The sequence below is a fragment of the Verticillium dahliae genome, genomic scaffold, assembly GCF_000150675.1.
Source record: "Verticillium dahliae VdLs.17 supercont1.13 genomic scaffold, whole genome shotgun sequence".
Taxonomy (NCBI): Eukaryota; Fungi; Ascomycota; class Sordariomycetes; order Glomerellales; family Plectosphaerellaceae; genus Verticillium; species Verticillium dahliae.
Window position 1 is genome coordinate 52,224 of NW_009276944.1, and position 13,714 is coordinate 65,937.

The 13,714-nt window shown below is 54.7% G+C and overlaps 5 protein-coding genes and 1 non-coding gene across 6 annotated transcripts; 3 read left to right on the plus strand and 3 right to left on the minus strand.

Annotated features, from left to right (window-relative positions):
• Nucleotides 1–185: 185 nt before the first annotated feature.
• On the plus strand, nucleotides 186–1,548 carry VDAG_05971 (uncharacterized protein; the record flags this gene model as incomplete). Its single annotated transcript, XM_009658985.1, has 5 exons — nucleotides 186–349; nucleotides 403–579; nucleotides 615–935; nucleotides 1,004–1,274; nucleotides 1,327–1,548. 5 exons carry the CDS (start codon nucleotides 186–188, stop codon nucleotides 1,546–1,548), a joined length of 1,155 nt encoding a protein of 384 aa, XP_009657280.1.
• A 379-nt stretch (nucleotides 1,549–1,927) lies between these two features.
• On the minus strand, nucleotides 1,928–5,286 carry VDAG_05972 (uncharacterized protein; the record flags this gene model as incomplete). Its single annotated transcript, XM_009658986.1, has 4 exons — nucleotides 1,928–3,185; nucleotides 3,234–4,565; nucleotides 4,630–5,044; nucleotides 5,109–5,286. The coding sequence occupies 4 exons, from the start codon at nucleotides 5,284–5,286 to the stop codon at nucleotides 1,928–1,930; spliced, it is 3,183 nt and encodes a 1,060-aa protein (XP_009657281.1).
• Nucleotides 5,287–6,307: 1,021 nt separating this feature from the next.
• VDAG_05973 (uncharacterized protein) lies at nucleotides 6,308–7,796 on the minus strand (the record flags this gene model as incomplete). Its single annotated transcript, XM_009658987.1, has 3 exons — nucleotides 7,452–7,796; nucleotides 7,154–7,394; nucleotides 6,308–7,094 (listed from the first exon to the last, which is right to left on the minus strand). The coding sequence occupies exons 1-3, from the start codon at nucleotides 7,495–7,497 to the stop codon at nucleotides 6,308–6,310; spliced, it is 1,074 nt and encodes a 357-aa protein (XP_009657282.1). The 5' UTR covers nucleotides 7,498–7,796.
• Nucleotides 7,797–9,598: 1,802 nt separating this feature from the next.
• VDAG_05974 (exo-rhamnogalacturonase B) lies at nucleotides 9,599–10,972 on the minus strand (the record flags this gene model as incomplete). Its single annotated transcript, XM_009658988.1, has 1 exon — nucleotides 9,599–10,972. One exon carries the CDS (start codon nucleotides 10,970–10,972, stop codon nucleotides 9,599–9,601), a length of 1,374 nt encoding a protein of 457 aa, XP_009657283.1.
• An 897-nt stretch (nucleotides 10,973–11,869) lies between these two features.
• Nucleotides 11,870–13,001, plus strand: VDAG_05975 (uncharacterized protein; the record flags this gene model as incomplete). Its single annotated transcript, XM_009658989.1, has 2 exons — nucleotides 11,870–12,016; nucleotides 12,075–13,001. 2 exons carry the CDS (start codon nucleotides 11,870–11,872, stop codon nucleotides 12,999–13,001), a joined length of 1,074 nt encoding a protein of 357 aa, XP_009657284.1.
• Nucleotides 13,002–13,562: 561 nt separating this feature from the next.
• On the plus strand, nucleotides 13,563–13,662 carry VDAG_20169. The gene has a single exon. It is a non-coding gene; the product is annotated as a tRNA-Ala (tRNA).
• Nucleotides 13,663–13,714: the final 52 nt, after the last annotated feature.

Consider the following 13,714-nt stretch of genomic DNA (forward strand, 5'->3'; position numbering starts at 1 on the left):
GAGGGCTACTGTGTCGACTTTGATGGTACAGATGGAAGTGTCGCCGCCGATATCGACGATACCCCTTAGTATAAAACCAGTGTCCCTCGATACCAATCTGCGCAATACTCATTCTCCATCCATTTAGGTGTCGTTCCTCAGAGCCACAGGTCTTCATAATGTTGCTGTCCATTGTCGTGCAACTCATGGTGACCGCCTTGCTGGCAGCCCAAGCATCCGCGGGACTATATCCACGGGACAGTGTGGATAGACTGCAGGATTCCGGCATGAAAAAGTTGAAGGCATACATCGCCGCGAATCCTCCCGAGTCCGGTTGCACTATTGAGAAAGCCATCAAGCGTAAGGAGTGGTACGGTGAACTCGTCGCACGTTGTCTCAGACAAAGCTCACACTACTCTGAAGGTCATCTCTCACTCGTGGCGAAAGGCGGTTGTACATCAAGGCCGTCAAGTGCTTGCACAGCAGACCCTCGAAGTACCCAAGGAGCGAAGCCCCCGGGGCTCGAAGTCGCTTCGATGACTTTGTCGTGACGCATGTCCAGCAGACAATGTCAATCCACGGAACGGCAAGACGCAACAAGTGACTCCGATTGGGACCATTCTGACATTGTCCAGGCAAACTTTCTCTCGTGGCATCGGTACTTCGTTTGGGCTTATGAAAAAGCGTTGCGAGAAGAGTGCGGATATCGTGGCTATCAACCGGTACAGTCTTACTTCTTCCCCCTTTCCCACACGCTCCATGATTGCTCATTCCCGCCAGTACGAGCATTGGCCGTACTACGCCTCCAACCCCCACGACTCCCCCCTTTTCGACGGCAGCGACGCCAGCATGTCCAGCGACGGATCGAAGGTTCCGCATGCAGGCTATCCATGGGCGGCATACAACATACCGCCTGGTGACGGCGGCGGTTGCATCATGGAAGGCCCCTTCAAGGAGTCAGTCGTCCCTCCTGCCTGACGTATTTGACAGTCTCCGCAAGTTATGTGGCTAACCTCCAGGTCAGCTTCAAGGTAAATCTCGGGCCAATGGTCCCTTTCCTCCTCGACATCCCCGCAAACCCTCGCCCCGACGGCTTGGGCTACAACCCGCGCTGCATCCGACGCGACATCAACCGGGTCGCAGCCAACTTCTCCAACGAGGAGTACACGTACGACCTCATCACGAAGGAGACAGACATCTCCTCGTTCCAAACTGTGATGCAGGGCGACTTCAACAGCCTGAATATTGGCGTGCACGGAGGGGGCCACTTCATGGTCGGCGGTGATCCAGGCGGAGTGAGTTCCCTGCGCAAGCTGTCTTCCAAAGGCGGGGCTGATGACGTTACAGGACTTTTACATCTCGCCAGGGGACCCGTCGTTTTACCTGCACCATGCCATGATCGATCGCGTCTGGTGGATTTGGCAGCTGCGAAACTTGGACGCGAGACTGGCTGCCGTTGCCGGGTTGACGTTTCCAAGTGATGGGTCTGGGGTCAGGAACGGGACGTTGGATGATCCAGTTGATCTCAATGTCAACGGGGAGGGAATACAGGTTAGGGGACCTGCTTGACACGATGAACGGACCGTTCTGCTACATCTACGTCTGAGATGAAGCGCAAATGCAGCTACAACTACCTCCGTCTTACTCGGGCGAAGGAACAGCGCGTCTGTGCTGCTTTCTTCCATTGATCTCTGTTCTGTGCAGCTTACTCCTGCTTATCTCTCTATGTAAAGCATTCGGTGACTGTCTTGGCGAATTCACCGTCTCTCCTGTTGACCGTCCGAGCTTCTCGTTGCTCTCAAGCTGCTTAGTCGAAGCTTCTTCCAGTGCCTCGTCGTTGTCGATCCTTTCATACCAGCACTCACATGTCAGTTACACAATACTCCTCCATGGTGACAGAGCTCTCTTGGCAAGCACTATCGTCAGCTCCAAAGGCGATTCTGTCACCCTACTTCGCAGCAATACTGCTGCTTGAAGACTCGCCCTCATCCACGGGGTGCTCGGTCTCGAGATCGCCCTCGCTGTCCTCCATCCATCTCTGGAGAAAGTCGTCCACGTTATCGCCAGGCTCCTTCCACTCACCCTGAAGCCATGGCTCGCACTTCCTCAGGATGTTGCATGTCATGTCAAACGGGCCGTCCACACACATGTTCCAATCATCAGTGCGATAGAGGAAGGCATTCCACAGATGCGACGACTCCAGCATGTCTTCAACAACATCGTTGCGCAGCCAAAACGACGCGATCTGTTTCTCGCCGTCCCACTTCCACGTAGTGACGACGTGGCTGTTGTTTCGAAGGAATTCTGCAAACTCAAAGTCGTCAGGCGATTCGCCGCGCGCCAGTGCCATTGCGAGACCCGACCCGTCGAAAAGGTACTGGTCATGTTCTTTGACGAAGACGATGACGAACTCTGGCGCTTCGGGGTTCGGAATCTCAATGTCTCTGTCCGAATCAAGCAGCAGCTCAAAGCGGCTGACGTCTTGCAGGGTGAGCTTGCTGGTGACGATGCTGAAGTTGAGGAGGCGCTGCCAGATGACGGCTAGGGTGCTGAGCTCGGAGTGCCAGGGACGGAGGTTGATGCGCGTAAATTCGCGATCCATGTGTTTGCCGCTCATGTAGTCAGGTTCCATGAAGGACCAAATCTCGGTGGGGAAGCGAGCCTTCGTTTCGAAGTCTGGAGTGAGGATTCGGGCGACCTGTTGAAACAACAGGTGGGGGTCCAATCCACGATCGCTGAGTTGGGCCACGAGACGAAAGTACGACGACAGATTGAGCGAGTGGGTTCGATGACAGCGTTTGTTGCGGTTCAGGGTGCTGCGTGGATGAGGCGAAAGGCAAAGGGTGAGCAGATGCTGGTCGAGCATCATGGCAATCAGGTACCGTTTACCGGATGTCACCACAAGCGGTGTCTTCAGCTCGATTTTGTTCCATCCCATTGGCGTGCCCATGTGCAAGGGCCTTGCTTGATCCGAACGCGGGGCTTCGTCAACCAATTTCTGGGTGAGCTCGTCAAGAGTCAGACCATAGATGGCGGGGATCAGCTCACGCCTCTGAAGCCCGAGAAACTCGTTCAGGTAGTCAACATGACTGCGGTATTCCATAGTGCCCTCCCAAGCAGTAAACATGATATGGGAGCCATTATCGGTGGATTTCAAGACATGCGGAACCGTCAGGAAAAGGGCCATGGGGCCGCCAGAGGCATCGCTGCTTTGGGTCAGCTCGATCAAACAGAAGGTCCATGGTCTTACTTACGCTACACTGGACATGTCAATCTTGTCAAACTTGCAAGGGGTCTGGCTCGCAACGCCTTGAATACCGGAGTTGTCGCTTTCATTCTCGCGCTCAGGCAAGCCCAGACGTAGCTGCTCCAAGACGTCGATGGCATCGCCGAGTACGATGTTCAGCTTGAGAGAGCCCCTGATCTGTTGGAAAGAGTCCCAAAAGTCCCGGAAGAAGATCTGGAGTGCATTCAGAGCATTCGTTGGATTCTCAAGGTCGACCTTGGGTATAAGTCCCATTCCGGACAGGAGAACGGCTACACCGTAGCAGCCCGCAAACTTGGGCACAACAAAGGGTTTGTGCCCCTGGCCGTTACCTTTGAATCCATCCACGTCTTCTACGAGCATGGTAGCGTTGGCCTTCCACGAAAGGCTTATGTGGGTTCTCATGAGATCGACGAGCTCTTTCCTCTGTTGATCCCTGGCGCTGGCGCTTCCAGTGGTAGTATTGCACACTACATGGTACTGTTGAATCACCTTGTAGAGCTGCGCGTCCTTGATGCGAGGGTCTTCGTCACCAAATGTTGGCCAATCGTCCTCGTCCTCAGAATCCTCGTAATCAGATTCATCGTCATCAGAATCCTCATCATCCGAGTCGACGTCAACGAAGCATTTCGGGAGGCCAAGGATACCAACATGGTTGGAGATATCGCTCTCAGCCTGGGTACTGAGCGAAGCTTTGGGGAACATGGAAAGCCACTTCTTCGGATCGGTCTGCTGAAGTTGGTTCATTTGGTTCGACTTGAGGATAGTGTCGTTCACAATCTGAAGTGAATATCCTTGGTCGCATGGCTCCCACCATTTGGTGACGAAGGATGCAACCTGCTCTCGAGTCGACTTGGACATTTGAATGTAGTCGTGGAACGGATTCGCCTTGGGGTTGTTCCAATTGTGCAGAGCGTAGTTGACGAGACTGGCTGCAGCACGAACTGCCTCTGCTGCGCGGTCCGGGATAATGGGAGAGCTGAAGACAAAAGCCAGCGAGGCGGAAGAGATCTCGCGTTCTTGTTCGTCTAATTGACGGCTCTCTGTCTCCATCAGCTGAAGCATCACGAGGAGGCGGCCAATCGCTGCTGGGTGGTGATCACAGAGGGTCAAGTGAAGTTGTTGAGGCACCGCCTCCGCGTTCTCCTTCTTCCTCCGAGAAGCTAGCTTGGCTGCCACAATGACAGTTGCGAAAAAGTGACGCCCATCTCCTGGACCGGCGAGGAACAGATCAAACGGTCCGTCGCCTGATAGGAGCTTCGCGTCAACCAAGGGCCTTGCTGGCTCAGTGTGTATGGGGTCATAAGGAGTCTGCTGGGCACTGGAGAAAGGTCAGTACGGTAACATTCATCAAACCACCCTCCTGGCCCCAGAAGTGTGCTTACTAGGCAGGTTTGCCGAGGGGAATGCGGCTCTTGATCTTGCTTTTCAGAGCGTGTCGGGAAGGCTCGTGCTCGAGGCAGAGTTGGAGCAGTCTGTAAACGTCGTGCTCTGTGACATCGGTCTTAGACATACCCTCGAGGATCTGGGGGCTAATGACATCCAAGTGGGGACGAGCTGCCACCAGGTCAAGATTCGTGAGGTGGCGGGAAGCCAGCAAGTTTCGAAGGTACGAAAGGGTCGTGGTATTATCGGGATGGCGCGCTGCATGCCAGCCTTCCAGAGCTTTTTCGGCATACTTGTATGCCATCTCCACCTGTCCTTGTGCCATCTTGATTTCGGCAAGAAGGGCGTAGAGCTCGGGGTGGAATTTGTGCTTGCCAACCCTCATCTTGACTCCCTTCATGGCTGCAGACTCAGCTGGCGAAAGGGACCGTCAGTAATGATACTAAAGGGAGAAAGAATCAAACATGATGATACGTACCACCTGCGAAATCTCTACTTTCGAGCATTCTGAAGGCCACAGCCAGTTGTTGTTCGTCACTGTTTTCCACCTTGGTAGGAGCAGGGAGAGGTCGGACGCCAATGTCGATTCTTTTGGTTGTTTGCTCAAGATCAAGAGGCCCGTGCCCAGGCTCCCGAGAAGGTGAATTAGAATCCATGATATCGATATCTCTCACGTGCTCACAGAAAGCTGGGTGAGTTGTGGACAAGTAGTCAACGTGACTGACGTGTGCCGCGTGAAAAAGTCTTGCAGTGTGTGGTCTGAGAGGAACTTGAAAAAGTTCTCCTCGTGAGGATATGGAAGCTACGGCAGAATTTAAGGAGAGATCTCTCGCGGGCATGGGCTTGAGCCTCGGCGACGATGTGTTGCCCGCAACCTAAAAAGCGGCACTGAGCGCGTGACCTTGCGATCGTGGACAGGCGGACGCACTAATAGGACATGAAGTAGACAAGCACCTTGAAAGGAATTCCAGGCGCCTCAATGATTTGGGCTTAATGCTGCATGATCTTTCTGGAGAGCTCGGTATGATTGTGAGTGATGATGGCAAGGTATGATGTTGTGACAGCAGGTCTCAGGCTGATGCCTGTGACCACTCCGCCAACGTTCTGAGCCTGAGTTCTTGGCCACCTCTTGTCCTCATCAAAGAATAGGAACAAGTGTTAAGACTGGGCAGGTGCGGTACTGTAAAGCACCTGCCGACTTTCTAAAATCCACAGTGACCTGAATGGTAGCCACAAAGCATCATCAAGTGCCTTAATATGGTCCAAGAAATTGATCACTAGACATCCATGGCAAGGCCAAGACAGAATCCTTGCAAACTTCCTAGCCATAGAAGTGATAGTAGGAGAGAGTTTGTGGCACTTCGGCATTGTGACAAAATCAGATTCATGGCTGCCCTCCGGGATCTTTGTCGAGGCAAGTGCACCAAAGGACGGTCCAACTTGGTCCGCTTCGCTTGCTCTCTGAACCTAGCCTTTTCTATACATCCCTTCTGACCGTCGATTGACAGTTTCCGGTAGACAGTTCTATCGCCTTTTGCAATATGCACTACCAAGTCACAAAATGTTGGAGCATTTGAAGGAGACGCTCCTCGGTAAGAGACCAAAAGGGATCCACGTAACATATATCTCAAATAGCCGTATCTAGACCTGAGAAGACTGAAGCGCACGCTATTGCCTCTAGTCCACAAACCGACCGGGTCCGCGGGTTGGTGTCAAGGTCCCCTTTCGCGGCTTACCGACTTCACGACCATAGGGGTCATCTGGGTATTCGATATTCAGAAAACGAAGCACGCAGTCCTGTATTGGTTTCAACCGAAGCATCACCCGGTTGTAGCGCCAGCCTAGGAGGGGCACGCAGGCACCGACGGCTGCATCGAGGAGGAAGTGATTGGCGGTTGAGACGATGGTCAAGAGCATGGCCATGGGCCAGAAAGGGGCTAGTAGGCGCAGGGGCCTGTGGGGTGAGAATCGCACCAGAGTGACGGCGAGAAACAGGGAAGTGCCAAAGTGAAGTGATGGCATGGCGGCGATGGTGAGTTGAAAGCGGTTCGAAGTCCACGCAGAACCGCCATGCGAACCACCATGGAGCACGTCAATGAAGCCGTACTCTTCTGGGAGCAGACGTGGAGGCATGCAGCGCCAGGTCGTCAAGATGACGAATGCTATGTAGTTGTTGAGCGCGATGGTGCGGCGAATGCGCTGAAAAGTAGAAGGTGTGAGGTGGGTGTAGATATATATGAGAAACACGATACCAAGACATATGTGGGAGTAGTAGATGCGAGCAAAGAGGGCCATGATGTCGGGGTGGTTCTTGAGAATATACGCTTGTATCGGTTGCTCAACAGCGATACCGAGGGTCTGCTCGAAGGAGAGAATAGAGAGGGCATGGTCTTGTGCCCGCATGAAGACACCCTTATTGCCCGCGATCATTCTCGCAGAGAAGGCGCGCATCAGTTGGTAGACCCTGGACATCAGGCGTTAGTGGATAGCATAATGTGCATTTGGGTCTCGGCAGATCCTCACCAATACGTCAAATTCCAGTACCAGATCTCGACGAGAAACGGAAAAGCGCGAAGGAAGCGGGAGAAGAGGTTGAGCTCTTGTGTGTAACATCGCTGTTCGAGGTATTCGGCATCGTCCGATTCTGGACTGGAGGGTTCGAGAGGTGGAGACTGGGCGGCAGAGATGAGCCGCTTTTCTTCATCGCCGCGCCTTGCTCGACGTCGGTTGATCAGAGCGCCAACAGTAAAAGCAGCGACGATGACTAGAAATACAACTATTAGCTTGGCCTGGCAGAAGAAGGAGGGTGGGGGATGCTGACAGCCAGGCTCGGCGGCGTTCCTCAGACCGCTCGTGGAGGAAGACATGGCCAGGCGTGGAGTGGTGCGCGGTCCAGGCCGGAGTCAGGTACCGATGCGATGGCCGCCCTTCGCCAAAGGCCTACTGGCATCCCCCGCCAGGCAAGACAAGACAGGAACAGGAGAAAGAATGGTAGAAAATGGTGCAGCCTCCAAAGTTACACAGAAGACACGCAAGGACAGACAGCTCTACAAGCAAAACAAGACACCAAAGAGCCGGGAAGAGGGAACTTCTGTCAGGAAGGAGGGCGAGAAGCAACAAACGACCAAGACAATGCCATGGAATCAAACGGCGAGATAGGCTTGGCGGTGTCTGGGCGGCCAGACGTTAAATAGGATAGCAGTGAAAAGGGCAGAGAAGGGGCAACAGAGCACTGGAGACGGAGTCGGGACCAAGGATTGGGATGGGAGGTAGAGCCCTCGGCCAAAAGAAAAGCACAGGCGCAGCCTGGTGGCCGGGGGCTTGATGCAAAGCCTACGAATAGCTTGGCAGCTTTATTCGATTGATGCTCGGCTTGTCGGTTTGACTTGGTCGGCCCAATCTGATGGTGGATGCTGTGTTACCATTATGTGCAGGTGGCCACTCTCCCTGAACCTTCACTGCACATCCACCATTGGCCTGCGTTGCGAATCTGCATAGGAAGGCTCTCAGTTGAGGTGAGGGGACGGGTCGAGGTAAGATGTGATGAGGTGAGGTTGGTGACCAGGGAGCGGCGCAGTCGTAAGGAAGGCATAGCCTGCGATCAGCGAGGGCTCGTTCACCCACCCCCTCCATCTACCACTGGAAGGAACGTCGTGGAATGAGCCGAGAGGCCGGGAAGGCGCAGTGGAACAGTCCTCTTACGCAAGTAGCTACTGAGAACCGCGCCCGCTGATCCTCGATCCACATGAATAAGTACCTAAGGTAGGAGGAGGTGCCTCTCTTTGGGCATCAGGTTGTTTGAAGAGAGCCCGGAGAGTAAAAACCATGGAAGTGCAAATACCATGACACGCGACAGGCAATGGCAGCGACCAGGACAGTTGGCCGCGGGTCCTTCTCCACACCGTTGCCCCTCCAAGGCTACTGCCGAAAGCCAATCGCCACGGCGCGCAACCCTCCACTAAATGCGCTGGAAGAGCTCAGCCCCTTGCAGTTCCACACGTGGACGCCTTCCTCCTAGAGTCGACCGTTGCTTGTCTTCCCGCTGAGACAGCCAGCCGCTGGCTTCCTATACCCTCCCCCGTCAGGTGATGGCGCTCGGTACCCGCACCGGGCGTCCCGCGTGGCCCAGCCGTTCGGAGCCTTCCTTCTCATCGATGTGCAAAAATCACCGACGAACATGTTGTCTGCTTCAACGATAGATGGGTCCGTGTAAGGAGGATAACCGACGCCAAGGCGCCAAATCCATGCTTGTCGGAGGGTTACGTTCTCATCACCGGAGATACCGGCCGACACGATGCTTCTCTGCTGATCTCGACATGATCATCGTGGCTCTCTGCTGCGGGCTTGTGCTGACGGCCGAGCAATCCTGGCCGCAGGCCGAGCCCTATTGGACGGGCGGGTGCGTCGTACGAGGGTTCGCAATTTCAGCTGCAGTTCGCCGGATCCGGCGGGTTGTTTGTTCTGGGACGGTACTGGCGGGGGATCGTTAGAGTGACTCGCTCTTGGTTTTAGGTTCTAGGTTCTCGGTCCCGTGGCGCGTTTGAACTTATGCTTCGTCTGAAGACTGGGGGTCTAATGAAGGGCCCGACATTCGTGAAGGAGGCGCCGACTGGCATGGGAGTTTGCGGAAGTCATAAAGCGATTTGACCTGTTGGGCAGGTAGGTACCTGGATCCAGGTACGAAACGGCAGTGAGTAAGCGGCCAAGGGCATCATGTCACTCCGCCTGGGCCGCCACGGCCCCAGAACACCAAGACATCCAGAAAACCACAGTCGGGCTCTGGTCAAGGGAGATCGTGGCTTCCATTCCGCAGCCTGGCGAACTACCTGTTTGTAAGAACTCCTCGTCACATTACTTGTCACCATGCTCTGCAAACTGAAGCGCCCACGATGCCCAGCAGCAGCAGCGCACGCGTCTGGTCTCCGTCTATCTCGATCATGGAAGGCTCAAATCACGACGACGCGGCTTCTAGAGTTCCGCCTGGGTCCATTCCTTCTCTTCAAAAGCCACCCTCGCACTGGAACCTTTCTCTCCCCCACCCTCGCAAGGAAACCCAACATTGTCGCTGACGTTCTTGCAGTACCACTTGTTCAGAAGGCTGTTCCTACCCTCAGTCCGAACATCCCAATCTTCAATCGTCACGTTGTTACAACCGCCCGCTCCGGCGCTGCACCTGAACCACCCTGCTCTATCAACTCCCGCGACTGTCGTTCCCTTGAACCGCCGCCAGAGGACGTCTGAGATCTTGAACCGGGAAGTGTCACACTCCTGGCCGGCGTGCCCGTTATGCGACTCACACTGCCAGATGTGCAGCGGTGTCGCACGCATACCGTCAAGCGTGATGTCCTCGAGCACGACGTTTCGCGCGTGGCCCGTCCCGCCCCCGCCGCCGTTGGGCGGGTACCCGAGCTGCCGCCCTGTCCACGTCTTAAAGTAACACGCCCGGCTAACGTTGTGCATGGTGACGTTGCGGACGTGAAAGTCCTCGATGTGCTCGTGCTGACCGAGGAACTGGCCCATAGAGCCCACAGCGATGCCTGTGCTGTGCCAGAACTCCGAGTCGTACACGGAAATGTTGGTCGAGTTGGCCTTGACGGCGATGGCGTCATCGCCGTTGGCTATACGCCAGCGCCGAAACGTGATGTGGTCCGAGTACATCGTGTCAGCGCCGTCTGTGTTGAGTGTGTTGTGCTCAGAGCGCGACGTGCTGTTGACATAAATGTCTTCGAGCAGCACGTGCGAGGAATGCTGGATTGTCATTGTCGACATCGGGGACTGCACGAAGCGCAGGCCCTTGAGCACCGAGTCGCGAAGTCCCTTGATGTTGATGTTCGTCGGACGGTGCGCGAGGTTGCCGCGGCCTCGCGCCCAGTCATACCAGACCTGGCCGTTGCCGTCCATGGTGCCGGAGCCATGGCCCTGCCATACAACACGGTCACCACCAAAGTTCCAGACTGTACTCTGATTTTGAAAGTCGATGGGCATCGACACGGAGAGCCAGTAGTCGACATCATTGGACCATAGGAGACGACCATACTGCTCGATAAAAACGTCCTCCAGGTTGGTTGTGTTCATTGGTGTGTTGATATGATACAGAGGACTTGGCAAGATGATGATGCTCTTGTACCGGCATTTGTGGTTGAACGCCTCGAGAATGGCAGGGGCATCGTCGCCACCATGAGGATCTGGCACGATATAACAGACTTGGCGGCCTTCGAGGGCCGCCTTTTCGATCCAGTAGGCCTTTGTTGGCACGCGAACCGCTGGCAGAGGGTCATGGGGAAGACTGGGAAGGATCGAAGGAGAGAATCGGAGGACTGTAGCGGCGGCCGAAGCCGCCATCAAGAGGCTTATCGGCAAACGATGCATGGCAGTGATTGTGACCGAGATATGCCAAGACGCTGACGGTGTTGATCAGTCGGTTGCTGATCCGACAATAGAAAGCTTCGAGGATTGCGCTTCCATTTGTGTCATCCTCAGACCCATTGGAAGAAAATGGGAGCGACTGGCGAAAAGCTTCCTACTTTACAGTTCCATCCGCCGCTCGAATTGCTTTAGTCAAAGAACCTCGTTTACAGAAACCATCTAAAGTTCTGCCTAAATGCACCTGCCCTCTGTGATTCTCAGGGAGCATACCACCTAGAGCCCCCCATACAGCACTGACCCACCAGCCATCCCTATCATTGCTGCCCTGTCCGTCGAAATAGCCATAGGTGATGGCCCTGCCTATAGTGCCCTTACCTCCAGTCACCCAAAGCTGCATACCGAAGAGCCCCCTTTTGCGACGTTGGACATCTCCCTTGAATACCGAACGCCGCGCGTCATTTGTTCGTTCCCTCAAGAGACGGTCAATCCCTTCAGTCCCCTGCGCTCTTCCTCGGAAGTTTGACTGAAACGAACCATTACCAGAATGACCAGCAGCAGCGATCGCTGAAGGAAGTGAAGTCTAGAGAGCGGAGGCGCAGGTTGAGCTGGCGGGACGTCGCTGCCCGGGCATGTCCAAAGCACCTTCCAATTCCCCCAATTAACCCCGCACTTGTCGATCAGCAACGTCGTCAGGTCTTCGGATGCTGTTTTAATCGGCAAAGAACCACGTTAGGAAGACATGTGCTTATTCAAACCAAGCATTGACCTACAGCCTTGGCATGACCTTTCCTGGGACATCCTCAATGCGTGTCGAGTTCATCATATCTAGATGAGATGGCATTCCACACAGGTATTTGGACTCTCTTCCCACCAATGACGTCAGAGATTCATGATCTCCTGGCCGCGAGTTTACCAATATGCGAGAATCCAACTTGTGGCAGCAGCTTCATGCACGTATCAGAGCATTACCCCGCGGCATCACGCCGCTGGGAACGCGTCTGCGTCCTTACACAACCTCGCGTTCGTCGACGTCAATCGCCAAAGCTCCATCGAGGGGCCACAAAACTACAACCACTAGACGATGGAATACGACACTATTACCGCCAATGACGGCTGCCGCCTCAGCTTTCAGACGAGCGTGCCTCTCCTAGAAGCACAAGATCAAGATGCCGCCATCGTCTTGATGCACGGCTTCAGCGGCTCAAGTGAATACTTTGTTCGCAATTTCGCCTCCCTCTGCCAGAAGAACTGGATCATCGCGCCCGACATGCGAGGCCACGGCCGTTCAGGTCGCACCACTGGTGGCTACCATGTCGCCCGTCTTGCCGTTGATCTCCAGGAGCTTCTGGCGCATCTGAAAAAAGCCGCCCCTGGGGCTCGCTTCTTGCCCGTCGGGTGCTCCATTGGCGCTGCCGTGCTCTGGACCTATGTCGAGCTCTTCGGGCCTGAGGACTTTGCTGGTTACGTATTTGTTGACCAGGCCCCGCTGCAGGATAGATCGGCCTTTGGTGCGTGGGATGAGTCCAGAGCCCACCTCGGCTGCTTCGACGAAGCATCTATGCTGCGAGCCCAGAAGGCCTGGATTGAGGACACGGATGCCGCTCACAGAGGCCTTGCGGAAGGCTGCCTCGGCTATGTCCACGCTCCTGCCCTCGAGGATCAGATCAGTCCCGAACTGCGGAAATTAGACATGGATTTCTTCACCCAAACCAGCGCACAGTGCGACCCCGTCTGGCTGGCGAGGCTGCTCGCAGATCACACGCGGTATGACCACCGTGAGGCCATTGAGCTTATTACGAAGCCAACGCTGGTCATGATGGGGAAGCGCACCGGGTGCTTCCCGCTTGAGGGCATGATGGAGACGGTCCGGCGGGCTAACGCGAGGAGACCCAACTTGGCTAAGGCATCTGTCTTTGACTCTGGGCACTGGCTTTTCTACGAAGAGCCGGCTCGCTTCAACGACGAAATTCTCCTGTTCGCGGCCGAAGCTTTTGCAATCGCGTGAAGTAGTCGGCATATAGGACAGCGAATGGGCATGCTGGTCGCAACAGATCACTCGTATCTCTCGCGACGAGTCTTATTCATATCATCTCTCATATACCCAAGGCTTCTTACACCCTCGTTCTCTGCTCCCTAAACTATTTCGACTCTCATTCGTCGCACACTGCAATACGCATTCCCCGAGCCGTTTCTGAGATGCCGTGCGAGGGAGTGATATGGACTTCTCATTCCTAGCAGCAAGCACTTCACCAGCTGCCCAACTTGTACCATTTCCTACAAACAACACCCCAACCGTCGATGCCTTTTCCCTCTTCATCCTTTCACCTGGGAAACGTACAACGCATATATCGCAGGGTATTCTTAGATTTGAAACGCCCCCCAGGCAGTATCCCTGCCCAGAGAGCCTTCGTTAATGTACTTCGGCTGCGCCGTGCCCCACGATTCAACCTACAATCTTGACTCACTCCGACCAACCTCAATGAAGGATTTTATCCACAACAGACCAGCTCACCACTACGATGCCACCCACATCAGCAAGCAACTGCACTGATTTGTCATCAAACAAGGGCGATTGGTTTAGTGGTATAACGTCTGCTTAGCATCAAAACGAGATATCGTGAGATACTATCTGCTGAAGGTCGCGCGTTCGATTCGCGCATTGTCCATCCTTTTTGCTCACAAGCCTCCTGATTTTGGAGGTAAGGATCTCGTTCGTGA